This window comes from Lutjanus erythropterus, chromosome 1 (genome assembly GCF_056507025.1).
Source record: "Lutjanus erythropterus isolate fLutEry1 chromosome 1, fLutEry1.hap2, whole genome shotgun sequence".
In the NCBI taxonomy this organism is placed as follows: domain Eukaryota; kingdom Metazoa; phylum Chordata; class Actinopteri; order Lutjaniformes; family Lutjanidae; genus Lutjanus; species Lutjanus erythropterus.
Window position 1 is genome coordinate 24,085,676 of NC_139317.1, and position 17,549 is coordinate 24,103,224.

Below are 17,549 nucleotides of genomic sequence, written 5' to 3' on the forward strand. Positions count from 1 at the left end.
GATGACTGCCTTCAAAGACGGAGGTGTCCTAAATCAAATTATGACCCAAACCAGAGCTGCTCTGACCTGTGAGATGTCATCCAGCAGTGCTTTGTAAAGTCTCTGTACTGTGTAGGCATGCATCTCCACACTGTTGGTGATGAGCTGGATGAGGTTGGGAACAGAGTCATCTCGCACATAGCTCCCCGCCTGTAAGGACGAGCAGAGATAACAATGAGAAATACAAATGAATCTGATGAGATTATTTGTAGTACTCAAGGTAATACTTGTTGCTTACTATTATGAGCGCAGAGAATCAAATCAAATGTATCAGAGGCACTGGAATGTTTTTGTGTTATACGTACTGTTGTCAGGACTCTCATGATGGTGTCTATGTGCCATCTTTTTGAAGGGGCGTACCTGTAACACAAAGAAGACTCTGATTAGTCTCAGAGAAGGACAGAAGAAAGTTATCTAAACTCTATGAAGCCCAGAGAAAAATGCTGTCAGAAAATAAATGGTATCATCATAGTCTGTCAGACGATGGATCACTCATTTTATCATCATACAGCATTTCAATGTTAGCCATCCTCTGTCCACTGTGATACAACAGACTTTTAGCTTGATGTTGTATACTGTATTTTAGAGCTACACGATTCTTACGAAGTTTCTTGTCACAAAAAAAAAAAAATACCTGAAGTCTTTCTCCTCTGTTATTTTAGAATACTCACTCATGATTAACATAAAATATAGACATAAAACATAAAAAAGGTTTAAGCTTACAGTGGCTGGGATTTTGTGATGTGGTTAGTTTGACCTTCACTGCTCAGTCATTGATTTTTATGGTGATGTTTTGGTGTTTATAGAGATTTGTAACGTTACTTTTTGGTGCTGCAGCTATGCCAAAGCACTGCTTACAAATTTTGTTTCCTTGTACAGTGCTGTCAGGTTTAAACACAAAAAAGTTCAACACATTGAAACGTGTTCCTTTTTTCAGTATAAGCATAACATCATTCTTGCCCTTGCCACTGGGATTTTCCTCATTGCCACTCTTTTTTCCCCCCCCTCCCTTTTAAAATCATCTGGCTTTGACTCTTCCGAGTAGACTGGCTTATCTGTTTCTGACTGCCTCCTTCCTGCTTGTTCAGCACATGTTGCGTAGGGTTACTATATACTGACTGAGTAGTATGCATGAATGTTCGAATAATAATAATATGATTTGCTTTACATTGTGTAAGTGCGACTGATATAGCAACGGGGAAAAATGAGATTGCATAAATATATGAATCGCAATTGTATTTTTTTTTTTTTTACAATTAATCCTGCAGCCCTACTGTATTCTGTTACAGAACAGGTGGATTTTATTTCTTCATTACAAGCATAACTGACACTAACTCTAATCCACGCATATACAGTTACTTCTACTTTAAGTTACATACTGCGGTACTGAACTGACATATTTGCACCAACTGTACATCACATATTAAAATTGCTGCTCTCAAACAACTGCTCACTGACATTTTAAAGTGTAGTCTCAATGCCTTGTTATTCTTTATTTATAGTTACAACTGTTACTATAGTCTGTTTTTATACTGTGGGAAATCTTAATATCTGATCTTTATATATTTATGCTTACATTCATATTATCCTTACATTGTATACTTATATTTAGATATTTCTTCTCATTCCTCTATGTAGCTTTTGTCCGGCACATTGAATCTGTAAATTCTTACAGGTCCTATCAACCTAGACTTCTGTGATGAAGAGCTAAGAAAAGAGAATGAAGAGCTGCAAATCTCTTTTACAACCAAGACTGAACAAGGTCACATAAGATGTGTATCACATTAGCACAAAGCAGCTGAGCACAGCTGTACTGTGGAGTGAGGTCTGTGTGTGCTTGTAACATACTTTTCTGCAGCTAGAAAGACTCCTGATGCACAGTCTGCTTTGAATTCCGGGTCACAGGAGTCCAGGAAGTAGAGCAGCTCTTTCATCATGCCTCTAATGTTGTTGCCGTTCACCAGGGCGAAGCTCAGCTCCATTGCACGTCTACAGAACAATGTAAAGTAGATGAGGGTCACAAACAACAATGCTAAATAGAAAGACGCATAAAAAAGTGTAACTGAAAGTAATTTGTACACTAAGCAATGTGACTCACCTCTTGATTGACACATCCAGGTCTTTTAAACAGTCCACAATGGTGCTCCGATGCCTCTGCACTGCGTTGTGGTCTGTCTGTACCGTCTTTAGTAGAGATGTCAATGCCACATATCTGGAATGGTGAGTTTATTGAAAAGATGTCATCAGTATTAATAGTAACATTTTGAACGACTTGAGCATGAAATGTCAAGTAATCTAAGTGAATTAATTACCTTATATTTTTGTCATTGTTAAGGAGGAAGCGACCTAGTATGTTAATGGCCAAGACCTGTAAGATAAAACGGCATTTAGGCAAGAAAAAAATAAATTAAAAATGCACATACCAAGCTTTCCTTAATATTAAATTAACTCACCCTCAGTCCACTTTCAGACTTGATGTCCATTATTGTCAGCACAGTCTCGTACAGGATTGCATTGCCTACATTTTTACTCGTCTCTGTGTTCGTTGCAACCTGCGAGTACAAACACCACACATTTGTCAGAATAAAACTCACACTGAGAAACCTTTAGCCAAAATAAATGATTAAGTTAAATTCTAACCTGTGCAAGAATGTCGTTCATTGCTTCACTGGAGTCATCATCACTCTTGCCTAAAATTCGCAGTAGTCTCAATATCCGCACCTGAGGAGAGAAACAAACAGTTCAGTCCTGTCAGCTCACTTGACAGATGAGATGTGCTTTATTGACCCCCTGAGGTACAGCCTGGATTCTCTCTCTTGCCCTGCTCCTGGCTTGCTGTTGGTCTGTTGTCATTTTGGCTCTTTTTCTACTGGCACAGCTTAGCCTGCTTTAGTGAAGTGTGAAAATGTATCTACACACTAGCATTAGGACATTTTTAGCACTTGTTATGACAAAACAGTTTAAATATTGATATTTACCTGCAGGAAAGGATCGCTTATGCCTGACACATCATGCTCAGGAGAGTATCCAGACATGATTAGGTTCTTCAGGATTCTCACCAACTGTGGAACCAGCTACAGAAAGACCAACAACAGAACAGAAAAGGACAGGCATCATAATATTTTGTGTAGATCTCTCATATTTTCTCAAGTTTCTCTTCAACATTTATACAACATTGTTGCTCATTAACTTATAATTGTTTCTCATTAACAGTGGCAGCCACACTTATATCAAGAGCAAAGGGGTTGAGATTTTTGTTTATTGAGGTAGAGTAATATGGTTGAAACTTGGGTGATTAAACATTTTTTGTGAAATCAACACCTTGAGCGTAAAAAAATATTAGGTTAGAACATTTGGCTTTGAGTGGGGGAAAAAAACTGTACACACACATCTGAACATGGCTAAATCAACAAATGTATTTTTAGAACTAGAGTTTAATTCAATGTCAACAAAAAACTAAGTTAATATAGGTAACGTCTTGTCACAATAATTAATTTTCACATCTACATAATTTCGATGTGTCAGTGCCCTCTAAAACAGGGTATCAAAAACTTTTATTGTAATGTAAGGGACACTGCAACATTTTGGGAAACAGTTTGTTGTCTTATCTTAATTTAAAGCAGAATTCTAAAAGGCATCGTTTTCATCTATATACACCCAGTACAGAGAACATATTTAACATTAAGACTGGCAACAGGGAAACAACCATGACCTCAGGAAGTGCACTGGGCTTTAAAGCCAGTTTAACACAGTGGCAGCCCCAAAAGACTTCTTCCATAAGCTAATATTGTGAAAAAAAGAGGTGGATACATATTTTGAGCATCACAACTCCCATGAAATAACTTGCTTTGCAATCAAGATTTGATCCATTCAGTCCAACAACATTTGCAAAGTCAAGGAGAGCCACAAGATTAAATCATTTTATCCCCATGCTTCATTGCTGAGGGCTAAACTGGAGGTTAGCTGTTTGGCTGCGGTGAGTCTACTGTGCTTATTCAATGGGCCGCTCAACGTGGAATCCTGCGCCAAATATCGTACATAGAAGTTGGCTTCACGTGCCACTGAGCAGCTCTCATAAGAATGAACAGATGTCCACCTCCAATGCTGTATCCAGTTCTCCTTAGTACATCCATGGAAACTAATAGCCCAGTTCATGGAAATTCTTAGATGTAATGGTGACTACCTTATTCACAAACAAGATACAGCATGTAAACAAAACAGGCTGCAAGTTGTTAGAAGGCCTACTTTATTTTTAGTGTTGTTTCGGCCTGCTTCCAGTCTTTCTGTTACACCAGACAGAAAAGGTGCTAGACCAAGGTCACTTGAAATTGATATACTCTTCTCCTGTACTGTGGATACGATAAGACAAACTAGCCACACAAAACGCCAGAGTGAGATTTTCAAAAGGAAAACAAATATATTCCTTTGAACTCTTCTGTCTTAACATGACCTAGTACTACATCTGCCAGACTCTTAGTTCTTTCTCAATACAGAAAACCACCTCTCCACAATTATACAGACCTAAGAAAGTTACTGACATGACAAGTAAGCTACTCTCTAACAGTGACACAGATACAGTGGGAAGCATCTGTTCCTGGTGACAACACCTGTGGCAATTATGTGAACACACCCACCCAACTGCTTTTAAATAGACAGTGATCAATGAGTTGCATAATAGGCAAATAATGACACTGAAAACAATAGTGAGGAATGTATCTGACAAATGGACCAAAGATTCTTTTAGTAAATATTCAAAACACTGACATAATAATGATCACTGTACAAGTTAAAGAAATTAAAATTGAAAATTAAAGCACAACATGACATTACTCAACACAAATTTGGTTACGTCTGAGGTGACTGTGAGGAGTGATTACTAATTACAGCATGCACCAGCTATGAGATCAGAATGTACTCTTACCTTCTCATTCTAACACAATGCAGGAATTGTAACAAAGACAAATGACAGAAAAAATATGAGGTAGATGTTAGGGAGGGGAAACTGGAAATCATTCACTTTCAGAGAGCTTAAAAATAATGTTTAGATCATGAGCATGAGGGTGGTACTTCTGGCACAGTTTTGTAACACCTAGAGGAGGAGAGGTACAGCAGCAGTTGAAATACAAGAGGAAAAGACAGTGGTAGGAGATAAAAGACTGAGACATACTTTGAATGTAGAACAAAACCTGTAGCAGCACAGTCCAAGCCTCAAAAGTTTAACACATTTGTCTACCTTAGCTGTACTAAAAGGAAATGTGTACGCAAAAAGGAGAATGAAATGTGGCGTGAGCTTAAGACAAATGCATAAGTAACTACATTTAAGGTCTTTGGGGTAAGAGAATCTGTTTGTACCTTTCTGAAGTGGGCCAGCATGTCAGGACTTCTTTCACACATCTCAGTGAGGAGGACAACTGATGTATGGAGAACACCTGAGGGAACAGACAAAGTAAAGGTTAATTGTTTTGAATGAATATGTAGACATGAATGGCTAAGTTTCAACTACTTCAAGTAGCAGATCTGTGACACTGAATACTTATCATTGCCTTCACAGAGATTTTGCAACTTAGGTAAACAGTAGAATTATTCATTCACATTACAAACTGATCTAGCAGAAACATGTACTTAAACACATTTCATTGGTCAATGCAGTATGCTGCCAAATGATGTTTTGTTGCAACAAAAGTTGAGCCAGGATCAATTTTTTATTTTTGACAGAGCTTACACCTTAGAAACCCTCCTGTACAAATAAAGTGTTCTCATTGAAATGAATAATCATGCTTTGTTACTGCCACACAGCGCTTTTGTCAGCTGGAATCATGCAGCAACCTCCAGGGCTGCAAAGTGAAGCCAACGCAGAGGTGCCAAAACTGTACTTCCTCAAGTGGGCACCAACCAAGAGCTACTCAATCCCTATAGAAGCCCATTTAAAATGCCCAACTTTAGAGCATAAAAAAATATGTTTACAGCCTGGTACAAAAAACTGTTTGGTCTCTATCTGTAATTTCTTCATGGCAACTGTACAGTGGCTTTTTGATGTAACTTATCCCTTTAAATTCTATGAAGGCTCTAAGTTATGCATAATTAAGGGTGTGTCTGCACCAACTGTTGGTACATACACCAACATGCAGGCTCTGCTCTTGTACTTCTTTGTACCAGTATCCAGAGTGACTAATCACACTTACGATGTCAAAAAATATGATGTACTGGCACATATATGATTAACCGCAGAGGACATCAGGTGACAGCATCATAAATCTATAAGATTATCACAAAGGCTAATCATTTCCAGGTGACCTGATCTGAATGTTACAAGGTTGAAAACTCATCACCTGAGTGACAGCAGTGGAGGTGAGTACCAAGGCATAAATATGTACTACTTTTATCATTTTAAGACACTTTTTGAATTTATATTTTCTAAGTAATCAATTCTGTAATTAATTTTTATTTATGTGAAAACCTATTCACATCACTGAGTGGGTTGGGTGTAAACATACATTATCCAAGCATAGGTTAGATGGCCCACTTACTATACGCATAATTATGAATTAATCCAAAGACAAAGAAAAAACACACAGCTTCCACAAGTCTGTAACCCACTTTTCTTGGTCGTCAGCTTTTTTTAGTCCGTCTGGCTGCGGGCAATAAGTGGGCTACAACTTCACTTTGTGTACTCTTCTGTATTCTCCTGTTTATCGTCACCAAAACAGCATGACAGTACAGTACACACAACTTCACTCTCTCAGATTTACAGCAGGATAAACACTCGCTGTTACACTCATACCTGTCCCACTTAAACAATGGCAGGTAGGAACTAATTAGCTCGACGGAAGATGGACACCAAGAAGAACTTAAATACTACACATGTAAATGTATAATTAAAATATTTAAAGTGGTGTAAATGATTAAATAAATATCTTATGTAACACTGTATGTAACAGTAAACTTAATTCTGCAAGTCCTTGATAATACTGTGGAATTATTCCTACTGAAATATATAATGTACACAGTAAAATGCACAGCTTAATAGAAAACACAAAATTACCACAGTAACTTTATACAAATAACCCAAAAGTGTAATGTGGATAGTAACTATGGTTACACTAGCAGCTGCAAGCAGCATTAATTTGTTGCATTTAGAAAATAAGGAACATCTGATGAAAATAAAACATGCTTTAAAGTCATTATAAGAGCTGTAGTGGCATTATTACGTACTTGTATCAGTACTCGGTATCGGCTACTACCCAAATGTAAGTATGTATGTAAAAAAAAACAGAAAAAAGCAGTATTACTGTGCATTGCAGATCAGATTAGTTACTGATACAAACCGCAAACAAAAACTACTTTCAAAAACTATTTTCAAATTGTCTTATCTGAAGCTATCACTATTGCACTGCCACATAATGTCAAAGAAGATCAAGCTATTTTAGCACTGTTACAAAAAATCTTTCCCTGTCACACGTCTCCCCTATGCTGGGGAGACACAAGCCCCAGAGTTTATGACAGACTCATTAATTCAACTCTCCTCTGTAAAGGACACCATAAAAAGGACACGAGCCGCCCAGCTGTTCTGAGCAAAGAGGTGTGAGTGAAAGGAAATAGGACAAAGTCGGCATGATTCCCTAGGAGCCAGCAACTGCATCCTGACAAACCGTTTACACTTACCGTGGTTCTTCTCGCTCAGCAGGTTTTTTGTGGCTGGAAGGAACATTTCCATAAGTTCTGGAACCTTCCTGATGACATGAACTGCACACAATGCCGCCTGTCAACACATAAACACTCAGTGAAGAAAAAGGCAAACCTTTGACACAATTTTTCACTTCTGACTGAACTGTTTAGCAGGGGTGAAAACTCAACCGCAGATTTTAGAGCCTTAAAGTATTCACATAAACATGACAACAATGAGACTTACTTTTTTCCTCAAGTAGGAGTTGGATGTTTTGAGCAGCTTCTCTACCTCCCCAGCCAGGTCACGACACATTTCTGAGGAACCCATGCAGCCCAAAGTGCACAAAGCCAGGCCCTGGACGTATTGTGTGCTGTGATTCAAGTCACTGGAATGGGAAAAAAGTGCCGAATAAGACACAGAAACAACAAAGTATACATACAAGAAACAATCTGCATGATGGTTCCAGCTATCCACTTGCACAATCTAGTGTCATGTATGTCCATGTTACAAACTGCCTGTTTACTTCCCATCAATGCTATAGTCACATTACATTCACCTGCAAACTTAATGACCTTTCCATCCTTAAGTTAGTCACTTCACTTTTCACAGTTAGTTGGTACATACCGTTAACAGTATTTACTGTTCATTTTGTATATCATGTTTTTAAGCATTTTTATTAGCACCTCATTGTCTTAAACAACTGTTCACACAGCTGTTTTCACATATGCACTCAAATTTATATCTGAAGAATCAGGTCCGGACATCGTCAAAATGTGCCCTTTCACACATGCAGCACGCATCAGGAGATTGTCCACATCAAACATGTTCACATATGTTAGAAATAATTTGTATGCTTCAGGCGAGGGTGGTGCCTGCAGAGCAAGGACGAGGAGTATGACTCATTTGTAATGATGACCGCTTTTTGCACTGATACAAATTAACAAACTGTGATGGAAGCGAATGACAGATGCAGAGATCAGCTGACTCCAGTGTGCTGCCTTGGCAGCATTTCTTTTTCCCAGGATGGTGAAGGCATAGCAGGGCAGGCCTTGACCATCCATGGAAAAAAATGACCACTGCCCAGCAGGAGAGACACTGCTTTTTTTTAATGTATTTTGATGTTTTCATACCACAGATGATGAAGAAAAGCATTAATGCCTACGCTCAAAAAATATTAGACTTATGTAGGCTGATATTAATCAGCGGATAGTCTGTAAGTCACACCACATTGTGCAATTAGAGAGTACCAGGTAAGGGAGGTTTGCGGCCTCCAAAAAGCTGATTCATGCTCAGCTCTTAAAGTACAGAGTAGAGTACAGAATTTCATCTTTTATCAGTAACAAATTCATGTGTCTGTAAATTGCAAAAAAGCAACACCCTTGAATCAAATATATTCATTGAGGATCCTCCACTTACTTCTTAATGCAATTTGTCATTAGTAGGTGGACGTCCTGCCTCTCGTCCAATAGCAGCATAGCTCCCAAATAACCTATTCGTTTGTCAGTGAACTTCTGGGACGCAATCAGCTTCAGGCACTCCAGCTGTAACACAAGTCATCATGTCACAACACTGCCGATGGCTATAAGCTTTGCAAAAATAATCCTTCCGTCACTGGTCAACAGAAAACCAAAAATCTTTGTTTATTAATTTTGCCCATCCCAAAACATACCTGCCCAAAGTGTGCTGGGTAGCCCAACATGTGCATATAAAGTAGCTTTGCCACATTTCTGCAACGGTATGTATTGTCTTCCTCTCTAAAGGACGAGCGGATAGCAGCACACTCTTTCTGGATCATCTCACGCTCCTCTGCCTGGGTCCGTGCTGTCCGGATAGTCCGGATCAGCTCCCGCAGTCTGATCGGAGCTGGCATTCTCTGGAAAACATGAAGAAAAGAAACAGGTTAGCACTCATTGCCTGAGGGTTTGCACCAGAGTTGACCACACCAATACAGAAAAGCTACACCTCAAATGAAGAAAATATGAGGAAAAATACAACTCTTCGCAGCACAGCTTCTTATATCACACTTATACAAATAAAATATGTCAACCTTGGTTCAAGTATGTGGCAGTGAGCAGATAAGAAATTTAATTGCTGACCAGCTGTACTGGTTACTATTTTTACTGCAGTGCAAGTAAACATATTCTCTGGACTTATTGTGTTTTTGGGTGACAAACCAAGTAGAGTATGATGAACCATGATTAATACTTGGCTTAAGAAGGCAAATAGATGACTATTGCATTTAGAGCTGCATTTTTAAATAGTATTAAAAGTGCAGAGGGAGAGCAGACTGGCAGGTGAAATTCCATTCCCTCATGGAGAAGCTTCTGAGAGCACACAAGCTTTAAGCCACAGGAAGAGGTTTAAATATTTATAAGTACATGCTTAGTTGTGAGAATGAATTTGTGTGTTTACATGTACCAACACCCAAAAAGTTACCATTTACAAAAACACAGAATCAGTCACTATGCTTACTTACAAAAGAGGCAACATCGGCAAAGTGAAGGCATGACTCAAAGCTGTCACAAATCTGTTGTATTCTACAGGAATATTTGAGAAACTAATTTAAGATCATCAAACTCTTTGATGGTGTTTTTTCCAGTAAGTATATTGACAGACTGATTAATCTGTTGAAAAATGAATCAGGCCAATTATTGGTCACTTTAAGACAACCAGCATCAGCTGACACCTGCGTTCACAAAGCTGATGACATCAACATGGTTCACCCTTCCTAAATTACAACAAATCTAATCTTTAACTGTTGCTGGCTAGCACCAACCCAATGTATTTTTCTATTTAATTAACAAACAAAAGTTACATCTAAAACAACATATTACTGGCTAAGATAACCATGCATATTAGATTGTAATTTGTATAGAATAATGGAACTGTGCATGACTTGTCTTTCTTTTGATATCAACATTATATAGACCTAAAAAAAAAATCCTATCAGTCAACCATTTCATAAGTAGCCTAAAAAGTTTTAAAAACTAAAGCTAGTGGGGAACAATGAGATAGAACTTTATAAATGTGTGGTTTATGGTGAAAACTAGCATTTATGTTTAAATGGCCAGTGACAAACAGGAAGGAAGCATTAGTAAAGGTCTCTTTGAATTCTTTGCAGGGATAAAGAACACTAATATTTTTAAGCACTGGCTCCAGTCCTTATATTTGGTTGGTAAAGTACAGTTTTGGTGGCCCAAATGTACACTAATTAGAAAAAAGTCAGTAAAGGCAATTTAATGCAAGTTAACACAACCTTCCTTAAATGTGATACTTGTGTTGTCCACTTTTCCCATTATTGTGATGTAGTGTTTCCTGAAGGCACTATTTCTGATGAAAAACAAGTTAGCTGCAGTAACTGGCAGACACCGCAGTACATCCCGCCCTTAGATATGTTATTTTGTAGCCACTCAAACTCCTGTTTCCATTCACTTCTAAATTTTCACTGCTATTTAATTTCTTCATAGTCTGCCTTTTGTGTTTCTTGCTCCTCTGTAAGGGTCATGTAAGCAGTTTGAGTAGGCTTTGTAAACCCATTTATCAGGAGACCGGACATATTGGGGGTTAACGAGCAACGAGTACTGTTCGCTGTTTTTATAGAATTTTAAACTAAAAGGTGTGAAAGTATTAGGATGTTTTGGGAACTGTTCCGTTTTGGCAAAGGCTCACAATAAGGGGGTAAAACTTCATGGCCACAGGGCGCCACCTACATGGAATATCTGGGGGCCAGAATTATTTTTTGTGGGCATGGACCATAGGCCCACAATTAATGTCAAACCCTGTTTTGTACAGTCTCTGTAGCACTGTGTCGTGGCTTCATTCTTACAATATCTTTATAAATATCTCTATTTAGCAGGACTATATGATCATAAAATGCCATGAAAATGCTCCCTGACTTCCTTCCAACTGTAAGCAGCTAATTCCACATTTGTCATAAGCAAGACTGCATCTGTCATTTTCTCAAAGCAGATTTCAATCATGGGGCTTCTTTTCTTACTAAATTAAAAATATTCAACACAAACATCTAAAACAAGGTTTGGAATTTGTTACCTGTGAATGTAAATGTTGACAGGCAGGACCTCAGATGTCTGGCATATACTCGACACAATTCAACATTGAAATTTCACCTCTAATCAAACTGAAAAGTTATTAATGGTGACCCCTCGACTTAGAAAGAGGTACATTTTGTCTCCCATCTCATGAAGGCTTTTATCTAGCAGCATGCGGCACATAATTAAGCTGCTACAGCAACAGAAACGATGGTAATTACTTGCTGAGCAAATCTATTTTGGTAGACAGAAACATAAAAGGCATTCGGACAGAGCAGAGACCCTTAAAAAACCTTCTGATGTGATAAACTGGTGATACACAACTTTTCTCATGAACAATGCGATTCTTCTAAATATGAGAGCATTGATAGTACTTTCACACATCTCCAAAGACTTTAACAAACTACCTTCTAAAGATCGTTAGAAGTCACAGATTGCCTTTGGTTTTATCATCCAATAAGTTAGAGAATTTCAGACACACAAAACATGTCACACAAACAGATTTTGCTTTTTTTTGGCCCCTATTGAATTACTACACCACAGAAAAGCTGTTCTGAATTCTTACCCAGGCCACCTTAATGATGTATTTTATATTGTTGTTGAGGGAGTTTTCACCTATGAATTTCAATGGCAACAAAGGGTGACACTATATGCAGTGTAAGACTGAAAAGCTTCGTGTTGTGGCTCTGTGACACAGTTATATGTGAAACCATGTTGTAAGCATGTGTCTTATCCAGTAATGTTGCTGCCACTGTTCTCACTAGAGACCAGCCCAAAGACTTACGGAAATCTTACTAGGTCCTAAGTTGGCTAATTGCCAGAGCGCCTTACACCGAAAATCAACTCCAGCTCCCGTTCCCACATGACACAGACTCTAACACTTGCCTGAGCACTTATAGATTAAGGTGACAGTGAAGAATGAGCTTTAAATTTAACCCAATATCATATTTAAATTTGTCTTAGAGACATGTAGATGCTCTTACTCCTCTTTTCAATCTGTATACTGTGGAGGCCGCACTATCTTTATTTGAATGTCCATAGAGGAATATTTCCCCACTTTTTCTTATCATTAACTATCACTGATGAGATCAAATGAAATTCTTTGAAACTATGCCAGTCTACAGAGAGAAATAAGGATCCAGACACCGAGGGAATGAGGGCATCCTTTGTTGCATAAGGTGGTTTGTAGAGAATCTAAGAATTCACTGTGTGTGATCAAAGAGGAATGGGGAGGGTGGTCAGGCAAGGCCACTCTTTAATAAAGCTGGAGATCCACTGTCTGTCTTAACACCATTTAAATTACCTAAGCTGAATGGACCTAGTGTTGGGCTCCATAAATCATGACTCCCTGCCTCTTGCTGTGCTTATAATCAAATGTGTACACATTAAAGAAGGTAAATCCTGCCTCTGTTGAGAGTGGATTAAATTACTTTTCCTCATTCTTGCAGTTGCAGAACAAAGGCACATTCTTCTACCATCAAAACACAACATATTTATTATTACGTATGATTTGCCATTACTTTTTAATGCTGTTGCTATTTCTGGGAAGTTGAAGAGTGTCTTTAGTTTAAAAAACAAGACTTAAAGGGAGGCTGAGCATATCATAGCTGGATTACAAAGACCGTACGATCGGGGAGCCTTGAGCTTATTCAATAGTTGGGCAGCAACAGCCTAGGGTTCACTCACCAAGGTCAGCTTTACTCAACTTTACTACAGAGACAAACAGGGAACTGTTCTGCTCTATAGCCATGTTACAGATTAAGGTGGCAATCACACAGAGAGGTAACTACAGTCCACACAGATTTTGTCAGACAAAATGGCTCAGTGTACTTGAGGATATCTGGCCCAAGTGTGACAATGTCAAATGGGGCAAGTACACGCCCTGCGCCAAAAAGTTGAAGGAAAAAAAAAAAGGTATGTCACAAGAGGAAGGAGCAGAGCTCATCACATGTGCACCACACCATGACTAAACAACAGTTCTGCATGCATCTCATTTTTAGCAAGATCTCCCAGAGTGATTGCTCCAAAGACCTCAACATTTCCTTATACAATTAACAACTTGACCAACACTATGGGTCATTTATTCAGATTGTGCTATATCATTAACACATCTGTTCTATATGGATGTACCTTACATGTACTTTGAAATGTTCATAACAAGCTTTTCCTCTCATGAGATTTGGAGAGCCAGCCTAGATCAGCTTCCAGAGCCTGACAACCAGCAACAAGCAAAATGCATGCCACACCTCCCTTTCACCAGAGGGAACAGATAACCTGGCAAATCCTAGATATTAAAAGCATTAAGAAATACAAAACAGACTTTACATTAGATTATTTAATACCATGAGGATTCAATAGTTAGAAATGGAAAGCTCTAATGTAATATTCATTACTCCCTTTTCAGTTGGGGAAGAGCTGCAGTTAGACTGGACAAAAAGATCATTAGACAGCTGCAAGATGTGGAGAGACACCACTGGGGAGAAGCATTTTCCCTACTCAATTTGCCTGGCCGTTGGAACCTGCACTTCGTCTCTTTATTTTCTCTTCAGTGCTCAGCTATGCACTCTGATGTTATGAATGAAATACAGATCACTCCATTCCTTCTAATATCACCAACTCAAAGTGAACAATTGTGCAAATCAATAAATGATTGATAATTTTACATAAATCCACAGCAAGAGAGCAAACATGCAACTGTAAAATTGAAATAAAATCTGTATTCTACATTATTTTATGCTTATATCCTCTTCCTATATGCACAGTAAAATGTTGCACCATGCAAATAATAAGAGAATATGAAATTGAAAGTCAAAATATTATGACAAATGAGTGTTTTGCATGTACACATTTTTTGGATAGACCAAATAAACAGAGTTTATCCCGACTCAGATTTCTGAATTCATCATTTCTTCTTTTCATACATCTGTGTGGAGTACAGAACAACTGAGCAAAAAATCTGGCAGACTGTTACAGTGATCCACAAATGTTAGATTGTGAATACAATGTTCATAGCTACCCCTTGCTCAATCTGTTGAAGACACTGTTAAATGTATGTAAAATTACTTGAATATAGTAGCCTTAGGTATAGCCTATGTGCAAAGCCTGGTGGTCCATAAAGGCAGTTGAGAGCCATACTAAGCTAAATTCTTACTATTTGGCAATCATGTGAATTAACAGCTGACTTTAGGGGTCTTGCAGGTGCTCAACAGATCACAAACCATCAACAAATCATAGCATCATAGAGTTACAGTGAAGAACTACTTGTTTGCACACAAGAGTTCATGTCTTTAACTCCCAGTCATCGTCATCCTTTCTGTAAAACAAAGCACCAGTTGCTGTTTCTAGGTTGAACGTTAAATTAACCTATACAAATAGTTATGTATTTAACTATGTTAGGTTGCAAACTAGCCAGGAGACAAAGCTTACACAACCACGCAACCAACACTAATGGTGAAAAACAACTAGTAAAGCTACTTCTTCCAGTATTTTTCTCCATCATTGAGTTTGTGGTGCTGCTGTTACTGTGAGGGAGTAAACAATAAAATAAAAAACATCTGTGAGATTAAAAAACAGCTATTGTGTATTCAAATGTCTACTCAAGAAAATGGCAATGTTGACTATACACCACTGGCTAACCAGCAAACTGACAATATTGAAATGCAAAGTCAAAAACATGTAGTGCAAACATATCAAATAATGCACTCCCCTGTTGTTACAATACTTGAGATTCTTTGAGAATCTTGAAACAAACCGTGGAGCTATTCACTTCACAGTGTAAGGAAGACAGATCTCCTGACACAATCGCAATCCTAAATAGGGATGTTAATGATTAAACATTAATTGCAACAAATGTTTTGTGTACTATTTCTCCAGAGCTCACAGGTTTTCTCACAGTTGGAACTAAAAATGGCACCATTTGTTCCCCATTTGATATTTTCTGAGCCATTTGTTGAATAAGGACAAGAACAGCCATTTGGAGTGTAAATCGTATTGTTTTATTATTTTGTTCATTTAAATTGCTTGTGCTCCATGAATTTTGGTTCACTAACTAATGTGCAGCTGGAATCAAGAGAAAAGGATATGCATTTTGTATCTTAATTATTAATGATTCATCAATTAATCATTAATTGTTAACATGTTAATCTATCAGTTAAGGAAAATGCATAGAATTTGCAACCCTAATGCCTAGTATGAATATGTTGCTATAGCGTGTGATTAATAACTGCTGACAATACTGTATAATAAAGCTCTACTTAATGCACCTGCTCAAGTATTGCCACAAAGTTAGTCAACACAATACTGTCAGCAAAGCTAATGGTTACATGGTTTCTATAAAGGCCATAGCTGTCTTGTTTCAAACATAACGTTATGCAGTTATCATGCTATTACACCAAATTATTTATCAGAGGACAACTTTGGATTCTGTTGAATCCTGGACTTGTTTTCAACATAGATACGATAAATATTAGACAACTGTAACCCATAAAACAGTGGTTCTTAAGGAGAAGATAGTTTATATTTTGGAAGGGCAGTTCGTAAATCTTCATTAACTATCAAATAGAGATGCGACAAAGATGTACAAGAATCACCCATACTGCACGTCATAAGTTACTCATTTGATCACTTCCTACTTACAGCTGACTTCCTTAACGTTAACGCAAAACTGTTTTATGAACACAGGTATTTCTCTGATGACTAATAAACGCATTATTAAAAATGGGCATATGTTAACGTTACCTTCTCAGTTAAGACGTTGTCAACACCAAGTAACTAACTTGTGAAACTAGATCAAAAAGGAGTCCACGTCCTCAACACAGTAAGCTAGCTATCCTTAGCTTCCTGGATATCGACCGAAACGTTGATGTATTGTTGAAATGTTTACGATTTCCAAAAGCTTTGGAAAGTCTGATATCATTACTAAGATTTGACCCAAACGTCAAATACTTAATGTTTCTTAGCTAACGCAAATTACACCTAGTAAAAAGCCAGCTAACAACAAGCTAACACTAATATATTGAGTGAAAGGGCAACATATGAGGTTGACACTACAGCAGTAGCGTCACCTTGGCTGACATTAATTCGTTAAATGAAAGCTTACATCAACAGCGTAAGACAATATTGTCGAACTGAAACCAGAGGCCATTAAGGCTGGGCATGACACCTGAGTCTGGTCGCCGATTGATCAGGACATGATGCAGTTTAGGCCTTCTTGAAGCATTTGGATTATCAAGCTAGCGAGACCTCTGTGGCGTTAGCTAGCCACCTGACGTTAGTTTCTCCATTACCTATTCTGAATACTATCTGAGCTAAGAGGTAAATGTAAATTATGTTAGCTAGCTAGAATGATATAAATTTGGCATTACGTGCTGTCACGATGACTGTGGCTTAGTGGACAATCACACAATATAAATGGCTGTTGAGCTTCACATCCCTAGCCCAGCAGGTAGTTAGCAAGGCTACAGCTATAGTGCTATGCTAACCATGCTAGCTAACTTAGCTGCTGACAGGCACAACCCCGGTGCACTGAGGGCTGCGACTTCCTATGCAGCGCCACAGTGAGAGTTGTCAACGTAGATACAAACAAACCACGGATGATTACTCACACGTAAAGACATTTTCATATATTTCTGCCGACATATTATTCTTAGAATATACTTACTAGCCGTAATGATGCCAGAAAATGACTGGAATCGTCTCTATTAGCAATGGAGGGAGGAACACACTAGACATGCAAAATGGTGGCTACTCCAGCCTCAGCACATCTACCGCAGGCGGAGGGTTACACTGACATGTCC

General features: G+C 38.2%; 1 protein-coding gene across 2 annotated transcripts in view; it reads right to left on the reverse strand.

Moving 5' to 3' along the window:
- ap1g1 (adaptor related protein complex 1 subunit gamma 1) overlaps positions 1-17,549 on the reverse strand; it is a 28,065-nt gene that overhangs the window by 9,947 nt on the left and 569 nt on the right. Inside the window, exons 1-14 of one of the 2 annotated variants that reach the window (XM_084717525.1) lie at positions 17,414-17,547; positions 9,375-9,578; positions 9,122-9,246; positions 7,949-8,090; positions 7,702-7,798; positions 5,392-5,468; positions 3,018-3,113; positions 2,680-2,760; positions 2,493-2,591; positions 2,352-2,407; positions 2,138-2,251; positions 1,888-2,028; positions 345-399; positions 67-189 (exon numbers count right to left, since the gene is read on the reverse strand). In XM_084717525.1, the coding sequence (XP_084573651.1) occupies positions 67-189; positions 345-399; positions 1,888-2,028; positions 2,138-2,251; positions 2,352-2,407; positions 2,493-2,591; positions 2,680-2,760; positions 3,018-3,113; positions 5,392-5,468; positions 7,702-7,798; positions 7,949-8,090; positions 9,122-9,246; positions 9,375-9,575 (1,407 nt within the window). In that variant the 5' untranslated portion in view covers positions 9,576-9,578; positions 17,414-17,547. Of the gene's footprint in view, positions 1-66; positions 190-344; positions 400-1,887; positions 2,029-2,137; positions 2,252-2,351; positions 2,408-2,492; positions 2,592-2,679; positions 2,761-3,017; positions 3,114-5,391; positions 5,469-7,701; positions 7,799-7,948; positions 8,091-9,121; positions 9,247-9,374; positions 9,579-17,413; positions 17,548-17,549 lie in introns of those variants that run through there. The other variant, XM_084717533.1, reaches the window with a different exon arrangement.